The sequence below is a fragment of the Apus apus genome, chromosome 23 (genome assembly GCF_020740795.1).
Source record: "Apus apus isolate bApuApu2 chromosome 23, bApuApu2.pri.cur, whole genome shotgun sequence".
Lineage (NCBI taxonomy): Eukaryota > Metazoa > Chordata > Aves > Apodiformes > Apodidae > Apus > Apus apus.
This window is the reverse complement of record NC_067304.1, coordinates 6,585,192-6,608,415: the sequence shown is the minus strand read 5'-3', so window position 1 is coordinate 6,608,415 and position 23,224 is coordinate 6,585,192. Positions and strand designations below refer to the sequence as shown.

Below are 23,224 nucleotides of genomic sequence, written 5' to 3'. Positions count from 1 at the left end.
TGGTGGTATCAGCAAGTAATTAGCAGATAAAATAAACACAGTACCATGAAGCTAAACATGATCTGTTGCGATGTGGGGCTAAGGGACCAGTGTAGCTTGAGCCCTGGCTCTCCAGTATGCTCATTATACTTGTACCAGCTTCTCTGCTCCAGAGACTGCAAGAAATCATTCTGCTGTACATAATTTTAATTGCCTGTTATAAAATTGCTTCTTTTGCCATACCTGTCAAATATATTCTCTTTTCAGAAGTGTAGCTGTGCCATGTGGAAGAACCTGTCTGCTAAATTACAATAGGAATAAACAAAATACTGCAGAAAATAATAAAACCAAAATCTAATTATGAAAGACAATGGCATTCTCAATCGCTCTTGCCATCTGCAGCCTGTTGTGTTAGGACCAGTACAAACAAATCAATAAACCTGCTGCTTTTCCTGTTTTGGCCTTGGCAGTTTAAAGTAGCTCATGCAGTGTTATGAGAGCATGCTTGTTTCTCTGGTCTAATGATGTGCTGTCCTCAGCCAAAGGTTTCAGCATTCCCTCTTTTTGGAGCGTCACTCTGGGGCTGGGATTTGAAACTCTGTACGTGGAGAATAGAGAAGGGGCAGCAATGAAAGGGTTAAAAAGCATTATCTGGGCTGCAGCTTTAACAACGAATTATGGAAGGCACGAAACTGAGTTTGGTAGGAGGTTCCTTGCCTGGAACACGCCTTGGCAGTAAACAGAGCTTTGATCTCAGAGGCAGTAAGGTACCCGAGCCGTGGCAGTGCCCGGAGTGGCGGCTCCTGGAGACCCCTTGGCTGGACCCTGAGGGGGTTTGTGGAGTGCGAGTACCAGGTGTGCCTCGGGGTGCTGCCATGCCAGCACGAGGAACCGAGTGATTCTGTCTGTGAGATTACAAATAAAAATACCCTCTTCTCTGAGTCTGACTTTCCTAGAGAGCGGAGTGGCAGCGGAGGATGCAGAGGAGGAGATGAGTGTTGCCAGGGACCACAGCCGTTGTCAGAGGGCAGTTCGCATTGTCACCGAGCTCTGCCGGAAGAAAACCCTGCCTAACTTGGACCTGGACACTTGCAGGGAATTCCTCCTGCTGCCTTCCGACCAGAGCCTGATCATCTCCGAGCCAGGTACAGTTCCCTGGTCCTGCTGGAGCAGCGCGGTGCCTGCAGACACTGCAAGGGGAGGGAAATGTTTGCAAGTGTTAGACTCGGGGGAGGGTGGGGTTTGGGGGGTGGTCTCTGCAGGCGTTGTTGTGTGGTTATTTTCCTTCACACGTTCCACTGTGAAGTTTTGGGTTAAAGTGCTACTTCATCTGTTGCTGAGAAGCGGTGCAGCCTGATGGGGACAACTGCGGAGAGGAGACAGACGGGACGTGCTGGTGAGGAGGTTGCTAATGAGATTAAGTTTAAAAACAGAGACTCCTGGTCTGTAAAAGCAAAAAAGCAGTGAAATGCCAATTTCAGTAACTGATATGACAGGAACTGATTGCTGGTATCCCAGCTTGAGAAAAGGAAGGACTTGCATGGATTTTGTGTTCATCAATAAGAGATCTTAATGCACTTCCATGTATTTGTTTTACTTGTTGGTTTGTAGAGCTTGAGAGACAAACTGGTGTGCCAGCAATGAGTCAAAAGTGAGCACACTGCTCTAAAAGCAAAGGGGAGTTTCTTTATTGCAAAGGGATTATTCTTCTGTACACTTCTGCTTATAGCTTCTTTTTTCAGAGGGGTTGTCTTCTGCTGTTGCTTCAGAAGACATTGGTAGACTGAGTTCACAGCCCAGGCTCATATGCTGCGGAGTAGAGTGCTTCTTTCAAGGGTTCTGTAGATAATGATCTACCAACCCAGCCTGATTTCACAGCCTATGTTTCCAGAACCTGTCTTCTCTCCTCTGAGGACAGCTGTGCAGAGCCCGGGTGCAGCCAGGAGCCCATCAGTCCCTGTCCAAGCCTTTCTGTGTCACTCCAGCCCTTCCTGCCCCTCTCTGCCAGGTGTGCAAGGGTATCACTTCTGCCCTCTGCTCGTCTGCAGCTGTGCTTCTGCCCCAGGTTGTCCAGCCTAACACCTTCAGCTCATATCCTGCTCTGCTCATTATCATCTGCTTAATTATAATCTGAAAATGCTTTTGCTTTGTGCCTGCTTCTTCTGAAGGCCTCTCACGACTGCTGGCACTGCCTTCTGCATTGCACCCGGTGCAGCTGGTTCTGTGCCCAGACAACTCTGAGGGCCCAGCAGGCACTGATATTCCTCAAGTGCCTGGATATAAAACTTCTCCAGCAAGAAAAACACATCTAGTTGCATTGTGTTAACTAATGTGATAGGATATTTTTGCCATTACTGTCTGGATGTTTATCTAATTATCTGTATTTGTGCTTTGTCCATTTTACACTGAAGAGTCATGTTGAGTGAACTTGTTACCTGGATTACTATGTTCAGGTCTGTGAGTCCTTCCTCATGAAGACACAGAAATAGGAAGGGAGGTTGTGAAGATGAGCAGTGACAGCTTAGGGGCAGGGTGCTGCGTGGGTTGCAACAGGGAAGGCAGAGGAGCCATGCATGGTGTGTTCGGGGTCCTGCCCAGTGATGGACAGCCTCAGCAACCTGGATGCAAAGTTTGCTGGAGTAAAGCTGGCCCTATTTGTCAACACCATGTGAAGTCAATTGCTACTCTGTCCATTTTTTACCTCCTGGATAAGTCTATTAGCTAATAGCTAACTCATCTTGGTTTATCAAGTATCTCAATGAAGTTTGCATTGCATGTGAGAGGGCAGGTGAAGGCACTCTAATGCTGCCAGCACTGGGAGCCAGGGCTGTTTCTGCCCAGCTGGGTGCCTTTGCACCCTGAGATGTGGTGCGGTATTTTCTGGTGTTTCATATGTTGATGGAGAGCAGTAACTTCTGGGCATGTCATGGAACTGCCAAGAAATTAGCCAGGTATCACTAGTCTTCTTGTACTGCAGCTGACTGGAAAAAAGATGTGAATATAAAAGTGATACTGAATATTTTATGTAAGAATGTGTCAGTATTTGTTTTTATGCAGTGATTATCTTTTTAGGCCATTTTGAACTGATGGTGGAAAGTGCTCTGGTGTATGGAGTAGATGTTGCTCTGCTCTCTGTAGTTGGGGTTATGTAATTGCAGATTCTCCTGTTTAAAGCCAATGACAGAAATAGAGCTGCACTGTTTCTCCAGAATGCCATACATGACTGCACACTCAACAAAAGTGCATTGCAAGATGCTGCTAGCTAGTAATCCAGCAGCTAAGTGTGTCAGAAAAATAAGGTATTTGGATGAGGAAGGTTTGGTAGTGATGCGTCAGTGGGTACCCGAGGGTGGGCTCCTGCCTGTAGCTTGGCCTGTGGCAGTGCCAGGAATAGAACTGATCTCTTGGCTGTGGGCCCTGAGATCGAGCAAAATGCAGCATCCTTTTGTTGTGCCTATCTGAAATCCTCCCCCGTAGCTCCCTCCATCTGATAGCTCTCTTCCCTGCCAGTGCTCAGCTGTTGTGCAGCGATGCTGTGAGCTTGACTAGTACACAGGCACAGGCTGGAGGCTCTGGAAGGACTTGTGACACGGGGACATCCCACTGTGGGATGTGCCTGAAACAAGTCTCTTCTCTGCCTGAGAGGTGCAGTGAATGCTCCAGGACAGAGCTCTTGACAATGTGTGGACAAGCCTTGCTGAGGTGCTTGGCTGGCCAGTGGCTCCCGTGAGTGCACAGCCAGGCCTTCCTCACCCCAATCTCTGCCAGGAAGAGCTGCTCCAGGAGCAGCTCCAGGAGCTCCAGGGAGCTGAGTCCCACTCCCCAGGGCCCTGTGGTGGAGCCAGCTCTCCCCACCTGCCCCTGACCAGAGCTGCTCCCAACGCCCATGGTCCCTGGGGGCTCCAGCCCATCCCTGCAGCATTCTTGGGGCTTGCTTTAAGTAATCTTTCAGTAACATAACTTCTTTGTTTTTTTAAACTCTATTTATTTGCAAAAATCTTCACAGCCCTGTAGAATAACTACAGACACAATGGATGATGTGCAGAGGTGTTGTAGCTTTTGCAGCTATGACAGGATGGTGAGCAGCAGTCCCTGGTGATCTTGGCACACTGCGTGGTCCCTCAAACCCTTCCCTGGGCACTGATGCACCTCAACAAAATGCCCTCATGCTTTCTTAGTGCAGGGTAGGAAAGCTGAAGTGAGAGGAAGAAAAAGGACAGCTGGGGAAAATCCACAGCCAGAAGAGACCTTACAGTAATTTCTGTTTCCTAGCACACTTTGTCAGCTATCCTTCTGTGCTCTAATTCTGCAATAATTCAGAGCACATTTAATGTTTTGCCCTTTGTGTGAACTGTTCTTTTTAAACTTCATGGTGCAGGCAGTACATCTTGTACAGCACTGAACACCCTCCCAGCACCTCACAAATACTATTAAAATGTTAAACACACAAGTACATACATGATTTTCCAGTAGGCAGAAAAAAGGGATGAATTTTTTGTGCAATATGATTTGGGTTTTTTTTTAATTGCAGGAATGTTGATGCAGAAATATCACTTTTATATGGGGAAATTGCTTCTGGAGTATTTTTCTTGGAAAATATTTATCCCTTGATAGGATAGTTTAACTGATGAGGAAATTAATGACATGTCCATTCACTGGCAGGGTATGCCTATAGCCACTAGCTAAGAAATACAGGCAAGTCTTGAATTTACTTACCAGCTGTAATAGCACACTTTTTCTGAATCATTGTTCAAGTGTATCTTAAGCAAATGTAACAGTAAGCATGTTTAAAGTAAGCCAGGCAAAGCTAATATCAATCACTGAAGCCTGCGTTTCCAGAGGCCAGGCATGTGAGGAGTAGCTCCTTGGGGCAAAGATCTTGCTTTTCATGGAGTAATGCACTTGCATTATGGATCATTCCTTGCTCTATGACTGTCTTGTCCACTGGCAGGAAAAGAGCCAGCTGGAGCTACAAGCAGCAGATTTGCTCTTTAGCTCAAGTAAAACAGGTTTGTGCTCTGATCCTGAAGGTGTGAGGTTCAAACCTTGCTACCAGTTGAGGGTCTGCAAAAGGATATTAAGTGTAAGGTTAAAACCAGCAACATAAATCTGTGAAAAATACATTATATAGGCTGTCTATGAACATGTGTCTCTGCTTATCTATTGTCGGTGGATCTGTGACTCTAGAGCTGCCTCTGGCTATTCTTTGTGATGGTCCTGGTAAATAACATGCACCCAAGGAGCTGTGTGAGTGTGTGTTTGGGAGCTTTGTAAGTCCCTCTCTGCAGCGAAGCAGGTTTGCATCTGCCTAATTGCAGTTGGTTGATTCATTCCTGAAGCAGTACAGGGAGGCTGGTCATGTTTGTAGGTTTTTTTGCGGACCTCAGAGCCTGTTCCAGTGCAGCTGCAGTAGCCTCATGCATAGGCAGAGATCAGCATCCAAACTCCATAGAAACAGGCAGCGAGATTGCTGCTGGTGTTAATTGGTGTGTGAGCAGGCTGAGGACTGTGACCAGGGACTGAGCTGAGGAGCAGATACTGCGTTGGTAAGTCCACATTTCTGAAGTTACTTTGTTAATTTTTTTTGCCTTTTTTCATAATGTGGAGCCTCTCTTCCTTAACATTTTGCTTCAGCAGTTTCTGTTTCTGGCACTGAAACGTTTTCTTCTCCTTTCAGTATTCTCCCTGCGTTTCACTGAACCAAGCATTTGCTTCCAGCCAGTTCAGATCAGGGCACAGCCCGACCCTGCTCTTCTCCATTGTTTTGCAGGGTTACTGAGAGCTGATATTTCTGTGTTTGCAGGTATTTGTTGCTTGACATCTTTGCTGTGCTGAAGTCAAACCAGCGCAATGTGCACTGCCTGCTGCATGTTCCCTGTGCTCACTAACAGCCTCATCTGTGCATTCATTGTTCAGAGATAAAGACAGAACCGTAACTGGATCTCATGTCTGATACAATTTTTCATTTAACTATAGTTTCAAACATCCTTGTTTTTCTTACCTGTTTCTTCTTCTTACCATTCATGTTTCTAGGTACAACTGCATATTCTTCCTTAGGACCCCAGCCGTCCATCTCATGTTGCTTAGAGAGCTTTTTATACCTTTAATATTTGTTATTTCTTTTTCAAATATGATACTATGTATTTTTCCTTCCTATCTGTAAAATCTGGAAGCTTGTCTGGAACAGCTCTTGCTGTTTCAATCCAGTGGACTCACTAACATAACAGTCACTTAGGCTGGCAGTGGTTTGGGAGAGATGTAATGTGTCTCTCTGCCATGCATTGTCTTTAATTATACTTGTATGTTGCAAAATGGCATCCTAGAGGGACAGGGAAGGGATAGTTCGGGTGACTACATTAACCATACATTTTCTATGTCTATGGGAAGAAGAAAGTTATCCTGCAAGGTGTCTTGTGGACCTGCAGATGCTAATTAAGGCCGCCTTTGTATTTGGTTCAGTTTGTTATGCTGTAGCAGGTTAGTGTTTGACAACATCATGGGAAACTGTGCAGTGAAGACTAAAGGCAGGATGCCAGAAACTCAGTTCATACAAGCTCTTTCAAAAACATCATCAAGACATACAGCCCTAGAGTATTTGGTTTTATGGAATAATAATTACCCAGGAATTCTAGCACACCAGCAGTGTCTCTGGTAATGTGTTACTCAGATTTTCTGTGCATGTTTCTAAGTGCTGCAAAGAAATGCATGTGCTCTTGTAACACCAGAGCTGAGTGTGCACAGCGAGCATCTCCTTAAAAACATTCTCTCCATACGCAGTCCTTCATCACTGGGCTGGCTGAGAGGTTTGTCAGAGTTATTTGAGCTCAGTTCTCAATCTGGCCTCTGGTTGAAATGTTCATGCTAAAAGGATTCTGAGCTGCACGGCACAGAGTGATAGAGTTGTTGGAAAAGGGAAAAAGGAAACTCAGAATCCGTTTAATAAATCTGCAGGTTCAGGCAGCCCAGCCTGGGCAGCTGCTGCGCGGCACGTTTTAGGGGTTAAAGATCCCAGCCTTTGTTACAAGCTAATGGAAGCAGCAGCAGCAGATAATGACAGGAGCAGGGCTGCAGGGAGGAAGTTCCCTGATCATTCAGAGGAGCCTGAACAAAGAAATGCTCTTTTACTAACTGCTGCATTCCCGGGTGGCCAGTGCGGGCTCTTGTCCCAGGTCGGTGCTGGGGACCCTTCCCCGCTGCTTCCGGCACGGAACCGGCTTCAAAGGGCCGGTGCTGCTCGCCCTGCGGAACAGACCGTGAGTCCTGTGCCAGGTACTGTCAGCACAAGGGGAGGGAGGGAGAGAGAGGTCACGACCTGGGCTCGCGTGGGTCTAGATGGCTTTAACTGGCAACCTGAGCTTCTGAGGACACAGGGCTGTGTGTCACTCAGTCTGTCCAGCATCAGGAGCCAGGGGAGTTGTGGGTGAATCCTGCACCTCCTTTTTTGGGTTTGCTGTGGGACAGGTCCAGGCAATACAGCTCTTCCAGTGTGCTCTCTTCTAGACAAGGAGCTGTCTTGTGCTGGAGAGGCTCCATGTCCCTGGGGAGACACTTAGCACAAAGAAAACCTTCTGAAAGATTTCGGGCCACCTTGTACCAAGCATGACGCCTTCTGCCCTCCCCTGCTGACCTCTACTTTTTCAGGTTCTCAGGGTGTCCTCCCACCTGACCCTGGATCACAGGGCTGGAGGCTGCCTGAGCACCCACGGCGGGATGGGGATCAGTGCTTGTCACAGGGCTGGGGTGGGAAGAGATCCTGTTCTGCTCCCAGTCAAGCTTTATCCTTAGACCTTCTCAGGTCAGCCTGTTTTTCATCCATTTTGAAGCAAAATAGAATCAAAGAGGGAGCCACAGGGAATCATTTGCCCCAAACTCTCACTCTGGCAGATGAAGGGCAGAGCTGGCAGCCCTTGCGTGGTGAGCCTGGACACAGGTGCCGCAGAGCCTGGCTGCTCTGGTGTCTCACACAGTCACAGCTTTGATCAAGTTTTTGAAGGGAAATTTTAAGGTCCAGGGTCTTTGGTCACATAAGGGATACAGAGTGATGGTGAAAAGCTTTTGCTTGTTTTGTTCGCATTGCCTTGTGAAATGCTATTGTATTTCTGTTGTATTTCTACCTCAGAAGGTGTCCGTATTATGGTGTTTTGCTCCCTGCCCATCATGGGAGGCAGATGATGCTCAGTGGCATCTTGCTCAGCCCAGGGACACTGTGTGTGTTCAGCACTGCCAAGTTGTTTACAGATGTTGCTACAGGATATTGTGATAAAACATCATGGGATTAGCACACAGCTATGTACTATAATTATATACAGTGTGGCTTATAACAGTTCATTAGATTGTCATCAGTTAAGAATAAAGCAGTGACAACTCTTACTATCTCATTTATAATACTCTGGAGAACAGCTGATTAAGATGCGAAGCGACCTAAATCACTGAGGATTGTTTCCTTCGGTTTGGAACAATCATTTTTTCTTTTTTTCTTTTTTTTCTTTTTTTTTTTTTTTTAATCACCTTTGATAATAGAAATGCTGCATTGCTGGTGACTTGAATTTCCCCTTCTGTTTGCACAGGCCAAAAAAGTTGTCTAAGCTCAAAAGTCTGATTCTTTCCTCTGTAGAAGATGGCCCTGGGTCCAATGAGCAAAGCAACAGGAGACCAATGTCTCCTTTTAGGTTGCATTCCCTTATTTGGTCTATACATGTGTTTGTTTTTTCTTTTTATTATATAAATATACATGTGTGTAAAGTACCTCATTGTTGACTCAGCTCTTGAAAATAGCCTTTGGTTTTTCCCTCTGAATTACTCGTTCAGATTTTCTGCTGCTTTTTTAAACTCAGCCCTGGGGACTGGAGTGGCTCCTGCTCCTGAGTGCATTTACCATTGCTTCCCTTGGGTGATAAAAGTACCAAACCACAAACTAGAAAAAACTAGGCAGTAAAGGGTAGGAGAGCTCCCATTTTTCCCCACCTTGCAGGCAGTGCACAATGCTGGTGTCTGCTCAGGGGGTGTCCCAGGGCCCGTCTCCTCCCAGGGCTGCCTCGGTCTCCATCACAGCATGGGGAATCCAAGTCAGGGCTTCTGGCTGCACCCACACCCAGGCTGTTCCTTGTGGAAGAAGGGAATAGTGCTTTATTCTGCCTGGAAATGTATTGTTTAAATGTTTTCTCCTTAATTATTGTTTGAACTGGAGTTTATAAAACTTGGGACTTTGCAAGTACTGATAACTGATTTCCAGGACAATAAATCACACAGCTGTTGAAGGAACAGAACTTTGCATTAAGTTGTCCATGTCTCATGTTCTAGTTATTCTCCCAGTTATAGAACCACATCCCCTAAGGAATTACAGTAAATGGTGAAGAAAGCCCTAGCATTGCTTAATGAAGGAAGTTTTGTCTGGATGGGAGTTTTGAGGTTGCTGATTGCACTTGAACGACAGGTCCAAGTTGCTTGAAACACTGATCCCTGCAAGGGCTTCTTATGGAGCAGGTTGTTGTCACAACGTGCAATAATGAGGTGGTTTGAATTTTATAATCTTATATAATTATTCTCAAAATAACATCTGATTCATCCTTCCCTTTGAAGATTATACTTTGTATTCCAATAGGTTCTTGCATGGCAGGAGCCCTGTGGTAGCAACAAATAATTTTTTAAGAAGTTTTTCTCTATCTAACTGAAACTTTGTTACAGGCATTTGGCATTCCTGTGAGCCCCTGTGTGTCTGTGTGTACACAGGAGAGGAGTGGGCTCTGCCTGGGGTCCTGCAGAGCCCGTCCCGGCAGGAGAAAGCTGGTGGAAGCTGATAGTGTGAGGCTTGGTGGCCAAGGGCTGAAGGAGCACCTGAACGGGAAAAATCTCCTTTTATCCCCGTGCAGGAGGAAGGTCAAGTTTGCAGATCTTCCAGGGGGACATTTCAGAGACTCTGAATGCCTCTTCAGAACGTCTGAGTGTTCATCTCACAAGGATTTCCACCCCTGTGCTGGTCTGAGAGGGGATTTTGCTGCTCTGTTGCTGGGGTCACTCACTGGATAGCAACAGTTTGGACCAGCAGGTGATCGACATTCCCAGTGCTCTCTGGCTTTTGCTGCTGGACTTGCTTCTGTGTGAGGGCTGCTCTGCCACCCTTATCACCAGCCCAGCGTGAGATAACGTCTGAGGGACGACAGGAGCTCTGCTGAATCTGTAATTGTTTTTCTGACCTGGTCCTTTAGCATCTGCTGAGAACTTGATGAAATATTTCCCCCTCACTAACGACCCACAACGCTGTGATGTGTGAACAGCAGCCCCTGCTGTAGTGCTTCATAACACTTCCAGCTCCTGGGCTGCTCGTGAGAAGCAAATTGACTGCAGTTAAACTTAGAAGTGACAGCTGATAATGACTTGTCTCGCTCAATAATATTTCAGGACATATTTCTGGAGCTCATAGCTGCCTAGAGAACACAACCAGTAAATCAAGAAATGTTGCTGAAGTTTCAAATGACAACCAAATGTCAGCAAGTAGACCTGACAGTGTGACAGTGAAGACATAGAGGACCAGCACACTGGACATAATTCCAGCAAGCAGAGGCAGCTGGTGAGCCCACTTGCAACCCTTCCCTCTTGCCACCACATTCTCTGCAGACCCCGGCACCCTTAGCTTTGGGGTCTGGCAAAGACAGCTGCTTGCTGACACTAGCTTTGTAGGGTGCCAGGGACACTCTGATCTTTAATATTTGCTCTGTTACCATTCCCACAGCCATGCCATGCCTGGGCAGGAGATAAGGAGCTGCCTGGGAGCTACATGCTGCTGCACCGCAGCTCACCTCCATCCAATGCAGCATTTTTGCAATTTATAAGACAGTCAGTTTCCTTTTCAAAATTCTTGCTGCAAAGTGCTCTGCGTGCTGCTGCACTCCACGGTGCCTTGCAGGTTTTGTTTTGAACTGTATTCCCAAGGGGGCAGTTCCCTTGCTCTGCTGAGGATTGTGCTTTGGGTTTGACCGTGGTGCTGCTGGATGCTGTGCTGCTGCATTGGTTTAACATTTGGTTTCTGCTCCATCCAGTCCCTGCTCCTTCCTCTGGAAAGCTTCAAAGCTGAACAGCACTGCTAAAGAAACATGTCTGTAGCTAGGATTTACTGGAAGCTTCTTCCTTTTCCCCTGCTATTGTCCTGTGCTCCCCTCTGCCCCTGCCTCAGGCAGCCGAGATTCAGCACAGTTTCTCATGCTTAATTTTCAGCCCTCAGCTAATCAGACTCACATTGCTGATGCTTCTCAATTGAGAGAAAATTAAATCAGCAGTTGGTGGGTGCCTCACGTGGTCTTTTGTAGCCCCAGAGCTGCCTGTCTTCTCCTCTAGCAATAACTCTTGTAGTAATCCATCATTTGAATGCATGATCTCTACAAAGCCCTACAGAAATAGAACAATATATTCTCACCACACTGCTGCAATAGAAAAATACAGCAAAAATGGACAGAGAAGCCTGGAAATGTCTTCTGACATGGTATGAGCAATGGTCGATAAATTACACTGGAAAACCAGTTGTGCAGCCAGTACAGGAAAGGTTAAGGTGCCTCACCAGCAGTCCCTACCTCCAGGCTCTGCCATCCCCTGTGGCTGCTCTTCCAGGAGTATTTGCTGTGGGAAGAAGTTACACAGTCCAGGTCACAGCTCAAAATATCTGGAAGCTGCTTTTCCAGCTGCAGGAAACCCAGCAGGCAGCAAATCAGCCAGAACTCTGTTAAGATTTTCCATTGGCCACTGGAAAACTTACCAGTAAGAACCTCTCACAGGGAAGATGTCCATCTGCTCTCGGCAGGATTGGGTCAGAGGCTTTGTCTGTGTCCATGCTGAGGACAGGGCTGTGGGGCTGAGCGGTGGTGGCCATACTGCCCGTGCCAACCCCAGCAGAAGATGAGGTCCCAGAGCCCTTGCTGCTGACAGGGGCTGTGCAGAGGGTTCTCCAGGGCCTGCAGAACCCATTGGTCCTCTGGGAAGTGGACTACTGGGCCAATGTCACCAGCCCTGGTGGCCACCACAGCTGAGCTCCTCCAGCAAGGGCCTGGCCCCAGGCTGGGCCTCGGCCCTGTAGCATTTGCTTTTTTCAGCCCCTTGAACTTCTGATCATGATATTAAAACTTTGTTTAAATCCAGCAAGTAGCTGGGATGACTAATAGATGCTGGAGTCCTGGGGGAGCCATCAAACTTATTTTGTTTTCTCTGTGGGGGGTGGGTGGAAGGAAAGGAAAGTTACACCTTCAAGATATTAAATATAACTCTTCACGTTTAACTCAGAGTCATCCATAAATCTCTTTAATGACAGTGCAAGCTACTTCACAGTAATAAAAGTAAATGTTGCCATAATTAGACCAGTATTGCCTTGCAGTTAATAGACTCTTGTAATCATGGCTTTGTCTTATTAGTAATCATTTCCTGTTTGGACTTCGGTTATTATCCCCTTCGCTAACTCAGTTTGGGTTGTATGAGGTCACTGGGGACAGAAAGTTGAAAGGTGCTTCCACCACACTCTCTTAATAAGTTCCCATCCAAGATGCAACAAGCTGGATGGTTGTATTGAGGAGCTGCTTTCGCAGTGTGTGGGTACCAGGGCAAGGGAGTGCTGAACTCAGGCTCTGTTCTCTGAGGAGTTTGGGTGCACTCAGAAATGTAGGGGCTCACAAATTCAGAATTTTCTTTTGCTTTACATACCATGTGAACCTCTACCTCAAAAAAGACCTTTATACACAAGGCAGAGCATCCCTGAAGGAGCTGCTACTGTTCTACCAGGTAAAGAGTTCCATACCTTGTCCTAAATGTGTCATCTCACTCAGGTAAATGTTCATATCTGTGTCCATGTCTCTGCTGTTTGTTCTCCTCCTTGGTAGCCATGCGAGAGCTTCATCATTGCTGCTCTGTAGCCAAAAGCATTTTCCAGCTGAGGGTTCCTCTGGGAAGTGGCTCTTGCTCCCAGGGACAGAGAGACTGGAAAATAGCCATGTTAATTTGTATTTGCCACCTCCTCCTTTTAAGCTTAATCTTTTCAATTACAATTTGCAGCAAAGTCCATTTTCCAGGCAATTCCTCCCATGGCTCTCAGGGGAGCTGGGCTAGACTGAGATACCAGCCCCGCATTAGGGAAGAACCTGGTGAGGAAGGGCTGAAGATGTTCTGCACTTGTCCAACCCTTGTGACCTAACAGCCAAGCAACAAATAACTCACTGTTGTTTTTTTTAGAGGAGAATACAAGTACAGTTCTTGTTGCATTTTTCCATTTTTCATGCCAAGGCTGGGGTTGCTGGGGGCTCCCCTGAGCTGGGAGACCTTTGGAGAACAGAGGCTGAACTGCTCTGACGGACACAGGCACGTCCCTCATCACCCTCCACTCAGGAAGCCTTGCTTAGGGAGGGATAATTCAAACAAAGGAACAAATCTTACCCCTGTCTGAGGTGTCCTCTTGGTCTGTTCTGTCTTTGGGGAAAGAGGTCTTACCTTCCACACTAGGAATACCCAAGCAACCTCTGGCCCTGGGGCATTTCCTGTCAGAAAAGGAATTATCTTGTTTTTACAGCTTCTTGAAAGTTAAAGGACATTTAAAGCATAACATTTTGAATACTAGGGTGTTTTTTTTTTAAAGTAACTGATATTTTTGAATTCATAAGAGAAGGCTCATTAAATCAATTAAGGTCAACTCTGCCCAACTGATACTTAAGCTTAATAAATCACAAAAAAGTCTTGGGGAATTCATTGTCATCTTCAGACAAGCCAATATTCTTCTCAGGCAGATGCTTAAAAAATGTCTGTAAAATCCCAGTCCTTCTACTTGTGTTTTATGTGAGCTGCCAGAGGAAAGAGTAGGAGGTCATGCATAAAAGTATCTGTGACTCCTGTCAGATGCATTATGAATGCCAGCTCTGCAAGGAGGGACATGAACTAAGATCTTTCTTAAGCTGGCAACAGGTTTTCAGAAGCGATAACTGATTATTTCTGATGTTTGCCATTAATGAGTCTGGTGTGCTAGCAGAGCCATATAACTTCTTGGCATGGGCAGGAGTATCTTACCAGAAATATTTCTGTCACGTAACAACTCCAGCAGCCATAGATTCTGCACTGAACTTGTTTCCTTTGTAACAACAAAGACATATTTGCAAAAAGTCCAGGTTCTTAAGTTTTCTTATGGAACTGTTTGACAGGGAGTTTCCTGGTCACAATTCCAAGACAAGTCCAAGTATAAGAAAGTGGTTCCTCTGTGCTTTCTGCTTTGGTGAGAATACATTTAGCCAAATCTCTAAGGAAGCTCCACTGCTGACTTATACAACCCTATTTATTATTGAATAAGATGGGACCTATTTATTCACCCCAGGAGTGATCTGTATTTCCACCTTGGAGCTACTGCAGAAAAGAAATGGCACAGTCTGACCTGTAAAGGAGATTGGTGAGGGAGAGGAAAAGCTGCAAAAAATTCTGTATGGCATTTCTTCTTTCCATCTGCACCTGCTGGCAGCTTCCAGCCCTTCTTCTGAGTCACAGAACCTGTGGGCAGGCAGGAAGCTTTGCCTCAAGCTCTTAGTGAATTTGCTAAGCAAGGTAGTTTTGTGGAAACAGTGCATTTCCTCTGGGATATCAGAGCAACAGATGGTTTCCCAGGTGTTCAATGGAGCTGCCTTGTTCTGGTGTAGATGTTACATTTGGTGTAGGATCCTGCCTTGAGATTTCACTTGTAAGAGCTGAGAAGAGAAGCAGTGTTCTGCAGATCCCCTTCCATGGATGTTGCTCCTGGTTTCCAGCAGACACCTGGTACTGGTCCTGCCTCCCCCCACTGAACGTTCCAGGACTCACCAAGAGCCATTTGAGCAGCAGCTCCTTGCACAGCTCAGGAACACAACTCCAGCAGAGTTAAGGAGCTGCTGTCTGTTTCACATGTCAACACAAAACATTTATGGTCCAAGCGTACACATAAACAGAGATAATGGTTATTCTGCATAAACTTCTGGAGTGTCTATATTTTTTTTGCCTGATTATTTTATTTGAATATTTTTTCTGTCCTGACTTGCACTTAGGTAGTTTCAGGCATAGAGCTTTACTGGTCACTACAAATAAGGCAGTGGGCAACCACAGAATTGTACTTGAGCTCAGAGCACTCAAGTGCAAAAACCTGCTTTCCTCTCCAGGGACTGGTGCTCTTTGTGATTCTGAAATGTTGGAATTTCGGTTTGGGTGGGAATCTGAGAATTGATACACTGTAGGGAAGGAACTAAAAATAGCAAAAGTTTTATCTTTTTGAAGTGCTGTGAATCATTTCACAGCCTAGATCATATATATATATATACACATATATATATGTGTGTGTGTGTATACACATATATATAGATATAATCTCATGTATATCCATGCCTAGCTTCCTTTTTTCCTGATTCTTCAGTCATAGGTATGGAAGCTCTTTTGCTAAAGAAAAAGATTGAAATGCTGAAATACATTGTGTATGAGGTAAAAGAGATTCAGGATGTCAGAGAACATCCACAGCTTCTGTGCTATCCAGAATAATGAAGAACTGGTAGTTCTTTCTGTACAGGCTCCTTCTATGTTTGGTTTCACTGGATCAGCAGCTTCTGAGTATATATATATATTTTTTTTTTTTTTTTTAATTTTTTTTTGGGTACAGGTATTTACTTTTTATTCCCTATAGGCACATCTGGACAAGATGTGAGTGTTGATCATACAACCACAATCTGCTTCCAGGATCATGGTAAACAGAGTTTCTGCCAGTACAGCACTGGATCCTGTTTCTGCCATTCAGTTCAGCAGTTCTTGGCTTCAGGCTCAGCAGATTGCTAATGCCACAAAACAAACCAAAGATGGTATTTTATAGCCAATGTAAGCCATGGTATAAGACTCCATAGCTCTGGCCATCTGGAGATGCCTATTTGTCCCTGGATGTCTCTGAGGCAGGAAGAGGTCCCAAATCTGCCAGGGGATGCTTGCAGAATCTGCCAAGAGCTCTCCACTAGTTGTGATACAAGTTTGGACCACTTCTTTTTTTACATATGGCTTTCTCAACATCTTTCTTTTCTTCTTTCCTGTTCCCCTTCCCTGTCAATGTTGCCTTCTCTCCTGCTGCAGAGCTCTCCGTCAGCCTCCTTGCAGTGATAGTTATTGTGTGTGGACTGGCACTGGTGGCAGTTTTTCTGTTTCTCTTTTGGAAGCTGTGCTGGGTTCCCTGGAGGAACAAAGCCCTTTCTGCTAACCTGGCCGTCCTGCAGCACAAGGCAGGCTGCAGCAAGGGGAGCATGGCAGACAAGCTCAAGGATGCAGGTGCCATAAGCTTCCTGGAGGCAGCAGTGAAGATCAGTCACACGTCCCCAGACATCCCTGCAGAGGTCCAGATGTCCATGAAAGACCACATCATGCGGCGCACACGGATCCAGAGGCAAACCACAGAGCCTGCCTCTTCCACCAGGTGAGAGGGACGCAGCGGGGGGAAGCGTTTGGATGCCTCCAGGAAGGCTAAAGGAAGCCCTCCCACCTACATGCTGGATTACTTTCCAAAGACTGGTCATTAACCAATTAATGTGTTAAGACTGGCTCAGCATGAGCCCCTTGGAAAAAATCAGGGATTCAAGCGCTGTTACTGTGACTTGCCCTCATTGTGTCAAGCTGTCATTGTGCTTAGGCCACATTAATTTTGTTCCGATATGAGAGGCAGGCTGAAGTACCAATGATGGTGTGCTGTCAGACAGGATTAGACCTTTTTGCTCTCCCTCGTTGTGGTGGCTCCTAGCAGAAACAATCAGATAAGCAGAATTGACGTAGCTCTCCCTGCACAGGCTTGGGACCAGCTGCGCTCAGCTCCACGCTCTGTGTGCATCCAGCTGAGCTGGGGACAGGGCAGGGATGTCACCACCACACCCAGGGCATCACGGGAGCCTGCAGGAACCTCGGGACACCTTCCTGGCAACAACACTGGGAACTACAGCACCTCTTCCTTGACACAGATAGCTGTGAAACTGGGACAGGGTGACCGGGGGCCCTGGCTGTGCCCAGCACTTCTTGCTCTGCTGCCATGCCACCCTGTCTGCAGACCATTCCTCCTTGTCAGGAATTATCTGTTGGTTTCTGATGAGACTCTGTTGAAGTTTGGAAGCAGTAACACCCAGAATAAAAACCAGCCTTCTGAACGGGTTGTGGTTCTCTCACTTTAAAAGTTTGTTGATTTTCTTCCTGAGGGGAAAGTAGTGCCAGTATCTTGGAAGTGTAAGGACTGAGGATGGGAAAGAATCTCCACTCTGGGTTGTCTATGGCTTGGTTAAGGAGTTGCTGGGCCCCTGATATTTACCTGTGGGCTGTTACTTGTGTAACAAGTGCAGCTTGCTGCAAATACTCTGAAAGTTAGGAAACTTGCTGGATCAGTTCCTTTGACCACTGAAGGTAGTTCAGCATTCACTTCCATAACATACATGGTTTCTGTGCAGAGGGCAGCAGCACCTCGTGCACTCATTCTTGTGCTCTCCCTGCTTTCTTAGCATTCCTAGTCCAGGGGAGAAAAAGGTAACAAAGCTGTCATGTCTTCCTTCTGCAGACACATCTCCTTCAAAAGGCACCTTCCTCGGCAAATGCACGTGTCCAGCCTGGACTATGGCATGGACCCACCAGCTGTGGCTGAGCAGCCGACCAGCATCGGTCGCATTAAGCCCGAACTCTATAAGCAAAAATCTGTTGACTCTGAAGACCCCAAAAAAGAGGCAGCAAAAACCTGCGGGAAAATTAACTTCACTCTCAAGTACGACTATGAGAATGAGACGCTGACTGTCCGGATCCTCACGGCTTTCGACTTGCCAGCCAAAGACTTCTGTGGCAGCTCAGATCCCTATGTGAAGATCTACCTCTTGCCTGACAGAAAGCGCAAGTTCCAGACCCGAGTCCACAGGAAGACTCTGAATCCCACCTTTGATGAGTCTTTCCACTTCCCTGTGCCCCATGAGGAGCTGGCAAGCAGGAAGCTCCACCTGAGCGTCTTTGACTTTGACAGGTTCTCCAGACATGACATGATAGGAGAAGTTATCTTGGAGAACCTCTTTGAGGCCTCAGACCTTTCCCGGGAGACTTCCATCTGGAAGGACATCCAGTATGCAACCACGGTGAGTACCTGCCATGGCAGGTGCCCCTGCCATGGTGAGGACCCTAGTTCTTGTGTCTGGGAGTGTGAGAGGGGTAGCCCCAGGGCAGAATGGGATTCTCTTGCTTGGGTGTCCCATGCTGTGGTGCTGCAGCTGGGACTGGGTGAAGGAGCTCGGAGCTGGGCACGGGGGGATGTGTTGGCTGTGGCTCTGGGACCAGCGGCTGCCCTGGTGGGTGAGCGGAGCAGCCTCATGCCTCGGAGCTCTTGCTGCACCTGCCCAAGGACACCCTGACCATGGCCAGAGACACTGCTGGGGGCTGCAGATGTGTTGCCTTTCAAGCATCCTGCCTGCAAGAGAGGTGGGAGGGAGGAGCCACCACCAGGCAATGGTATTGGTTAGCAGGGTGTTCACAGCTCTTGTTTTCAATTCAGAAATAGCCATGTCTGTTATGATTTGTGGATGGTAATGAAAGGAAGAATGCTGGCAAGGAGGCAAGTGGGCATCAGGCAGGAGTGCCTGGTGAAGGGTTGCTAGGAGAGGAACAAGGTGTATCACACTGTGGATGCCTCTTGGGGGCATCTATCCATTTGCATCTGCCCTGCCCCTGAAGACTCACCTTGCTGTCAGCTCTGCCAGGCGAGCTGTGATCTGCTGTGGTGGGCAACTCTGGGGTGAAGGCACTTGGGTGGTGGCAGGGCGGCTCCCTGTCCAAGGTATGTGAGCACCACATACAGTGTGGTGAGCCTGAAGAGTTCAGAGGGCACAGACCTGTGGGCAGGGGTGAAACTGGCAAGGGGTAACGCTTGGTCTCACCTGAGGAAAACCACTTAAACACGTAGCCTGCAGGAGAAGGTTATGGAGCTTTTAACCTGTGTATGTTCTGTGTTTTGCTGTGGAGTTTCTGCAAGAAATAGTGGATGTTTCCCTGGTTGACTAAGTAAACTAATTTAGTGGGAAATATCCCCACAACAATAGGTGGGGGACACCAACAGGTGTTGTTGAGGGAGCAGCTCCAATGAAGGTGTGGGAGGAGCAGAGGCAGCATCATGCCCTAGACACTGTGAAGCTGCCTTGCAGAGCTCCCACAGAAACACTGACTGTCACATTTGGATCCGTCCCCTCATTCCCTTCTTTGGGAATGGGCCAATATTGGTGCATCTCAGCCAGTTGTAACACACCTAAGGACATTTCTGTGTAATCAAAGAGGAGACGGGTAAATATGGTTTTCATAATACCCAAGGAAAGCTCTGGGTGACTAATAATACACTAGATCAATCCTGTGGGTAAGAAGATAGGTATGCACTTAAGCAATGATAGAAACTATTCAAATAGCTAGCACTCAGCTATTTAATTGATGGTAGTACAGCCTGTGAATTCGTGAAACATTTTCAGTTTCAAGCCTACAAAGGTTATTGATTCAGAGCTTCCATTATTTCCTAAGAGGTACTGATACGAATTTTGGAAATGTCCCAATGTCTATAATCTGCAGGAAATTAATGTACCCACAGGACATGTGTTACTCTCCTGTATTTATGGTTGCAAAGAAAAATCTCTTGACCTGATACAATGAGGTCAAAGAACAATTTATATTAGCTTTATACTCTGAACAGGTCCTCTCAGTGCAAGGATGAGATGATGCTCAGCTCTCAGGGTGCTCAGTGGTCACTGCTGCTCTGCCTCCCAGCAGCCCAACTTGGGGCACATGTTAAGTTCCAGGTGCTACAGCTGAAATGCAGTCAGGAGTTAGAAGCTGCAGGGGCTCTAAAAGCTGTTTTGTGTGTGATGAAAATTATGCTGGTACCTTAAGTACCTCTAGAAATATTTTGTGAGGCAAGAAATTTAGCTCACAGTAGCCACATCGAGAGGTACTAGAGTAGTAACTCCATCAATGTTTTAAGCTCTTCCATTGTTGGTCACTGACAGTGAGGATGTGATTCCAAATTGTTCTGTCACATTGAGAGAAAAGCTGCTCAGGGTGGGTTCATCAGGGTGAGCAAGAGATCAAGGTGGGAACTCGAGTGGGTGAGAGCCTTGAGCTCTTATTTACCAGCAGATAGCACCTTCTGAGGCAACTTTTATTTAGATACAAGTTTATTTAAACATTGCTCTGTCCAGAAAACATGTGGCTGCCACTGTTTCCTTTGTACACTCTATGATTAAGAAGATTTTCAATTTAGTTGCCAGTCAAGTTAGATCTTGTCAAGAATCAAGACTTTTATGTAACATTCATTAGTATTCTGCACATCTAAGTGGAATAAATATCTAATCTTTGCCTTACCATAGAAAAAGAAGGAAATCATTTGGCAAAAATCTCATTCATCAACAAGATCTATTCTCCTAACACTTAGCAAACCTTTAAGTGCCTAATGCATTTACTTGTCCTTTTAGTTCCATCATTCTACTACTAACAGCTACAGTTTCTTTTCAGCAGATCATTATATCACATTGAAATGAATCTAACACTCTTTTTCTAAAAATAAGCTGGTTGTTTCCTCTACAGATGTGAGATCTGTATGTACAAAATATGCTTGGGATTTTTTAAAATCCATTTTTGGAAGGTATTTGGAAAATTTTCTGCTGACTTCAGTTGATAATGCTTTCTAGTTTAAATAATACTTTTGGCTTGCATATTTTTTCCTCTGAATTCCCATGAGCAAGGCAATGATGAAATGGGCTTTTAGGAGGTGTAGTAGATAAAGGCTGCATGTGCAAGAGGTGCTAAGAGCCACATGTAAGAGTGGTTTTATGGTACACTAAAATTGTTAGATGTATTTGCCTCTATGTAATCTGGAAAGTCCCAACTGTTTCTGAGTGCCATCTGCTGGTTAATTCACTATTTATACACATCCACACCACATACTGTGTGTGTTAGCTCTTTGAAGGTATCTCAGAGGAGTTGGTGGTCCACGTGATAGTAAGCATGTCACAACCTGAAAGCTCAGTTGCTGCTCAGTGGAGTCCTTCATGGCTCTCTTCTGTACCAAAGCCATGCCCCCTAGTCTGTAGCTCTGTAGCTACTGAGTAATCTGTGCTCAACCTCAGGGAAAACCACAACGTTAGTCAGAGACCTCTGCATTCCTTGCTGGAATGTTAATCACCAACAAGGTCTCTAAACCTCTACCCAGTTGACTGACCTGGCAGTGGGGTTGCTAGGGAGTCACTTGTTGCATTTCTGTCAGGGAACAACCTGAGTTTTGGCCGGGCTGCTGCACGTTAAGGACTCACCTTTCTGTGATCCCGCTCTGTGTTTGGTATTGCTCCATTTGAGGAAACAGATGGTAGTGTCACACACTTGGCAGTAGAAGATATATACTGTGCATTCAAACAAAACTTGATACTCATGTAATTTCCTTAATGGCCTTCATTTGGTGTTAGATATCACTTCACTTTGTGTAAGCAATGGAGCAGAGAAGAGCAATGCATTAGCTGTTTGTTGCAGTAGGAAGCACATACTGAGGCAATGGAAGATTACCCTTAACTATGATTTGAAGCTGTAACATTTGGACTACTTTTTCTTCCCCCATTCCCTGTATTCATTTTTAGCTAAATAATGTTGAGATACACTGGAAAATAAATTCCACGGCACAGCCTTGTAGTAAAGTGTCATTGCCTGGGAAATGCCAGAATAGAGAAAAGACTGTTTGAGTGCGAGTGCTGCATGAATCCTGCCCAAAGTGTTGTGGGGAGGCAGCCTGGCTGGTTCTTGCATCTTTCCAATATAATGTCTTCTCTGTTTTATTAAAGGAAAGCGTGGACCTGGGAGAGATCATGTTTTCCCTTTGTTATTTGCCAACTGCAGGTCGCCTCACCCTAACAGTCATTAAATGCCGGAATCTCAAAGCTATGGATATCACTGGTTACTCCGGTAGGTGCTCAATACATCCACGCTGCTTCCTCCTCCCTCGGGGCAGCCTCCGTGGCTTGTGGGCATAAGTCTCTTGATGCCAAGACTGTATCATTGCTGAAACACCTGACAAAGCTTTGCCCATGTTTTAAGTAAGCACAAAATTTTAAAGCAGATCTTTTAAACCCATTCCCCACAACGTGAATCCAGGGAGGGCAACTATATATCAGGATATACTGACCAGGGAGAGGCCAGTGGTCTTCCAGGGTTTGCAGAGTCAAAGCTCTGATAGCATCTCTTGGGTTGGAGGCTGTGGATCAATTGCAGACACTGACTGTGAGTGGGGAGTTTTCCATCAGCCAGAATCGGTCATTTTACCCCAAGATTTGAAAAGGATCAAGGGCCACCTGGTAACTCCCAGGTGAGTGCGCTCCGAACAATGACTCAAACACTGGGATCAAAGTCACCTGAACGGTGTGCAGTCACAGTTCCAAAGAGCTGGTTTGCAAATTCAGCATGCATAAATCCTGGATTTTTATATAAAAAGCAGGTTTTTTCCAGATCTCAACATCATAGTATTCGAATGTCAATGATAACTTGTATAAAAGGCAGTAACGATACAGTAAAATATCTTTGCAGAAAACATTTCTGCTCAGTAAGAGCTTGATGCCATATGAAATGTCTGAGAATTGAGACTTCAGATGAAGCCAGCTCAGCATTTCTCTAATAATACATTGCATGTTTATTTACTGTTGCTTGAAATGCATTGATATCGCCACAGCAGCTGTTACACAAACAAAGCTGCTGGTAACTTGCCCTGATCAGCCAGTGGAAAGCATGTGAAGCAGTACTGTCCTGATACCTTTCCTTTCTGCTGCTCTCTGACATTGGGAAAATCCATTTTAAAATCCCCCTGTTCACTGTAATTCTGTTACATTTAGCAGTTGGATGGTTTTGGCAGCAGTGCAGGAAAGGATCCCTGTACAATAACCCTTCCTGCCTGTTTGGAGTGTCAAAATGCTGCATTACATTTTGCCCTCTTGGGTTTGGTTTTGTTTCAGAGAAAGCCCTGGGTTTGCTCCTATAGTTCTGCAACTGGGGCAAGCTAGAATGCCTGCATGCCCAGCGCCTGTTATCAGCTTCTGCTGAACATGAGCTCTTGGTCTGAGATGGGGTGTTCAGACACTTGCAAACCCTTATCATAGGAAAACTGATGGTAACGGCTGTTTTTTCCTTCCAAGAAGTGGCTGCTGCAGTGCTGGTTCCCCAGTGCCTGAACCTCATCTCAGCACTCACACCAGTACCAGAAATGGTG

The 23,224-nt window shown here is 46.1% G+C and overlaps 1 protein-coding gene across 1 annotated transcript in view; it reads left to right on the top strand.

Moving 5' to 3' along the window:
- The window catches only part of SYT6 (synaptotagmin 6), a 35,140-nt gene that overhangs the window by 6,246 nt on the left and 5,670 nt on the right, over window positions 1–23,224 (top strand). The window contains exons 2-5 of the mRNA XM_051638969.1: window positions 936–1,124; window positions 16,069–16,405; window positions 17,525–18,083; window positions 21,810–21,930. Coding sequence (XP_051494929.1) covers window positions 971–1,124; window positions 16,069–16,405; window positions 17,525–18,083; window positions 21,810–21,930 — 1,171 coding nt within the window. The 5' untranslated portion in view covers window positions 936–970. The remainder of the gene's footprint in view (window positions 1–935; window positions 1,125–16,068; window positions 16,406–17,524; window positions 18,084–21,809; window positions 21,931–23,224) is intronic.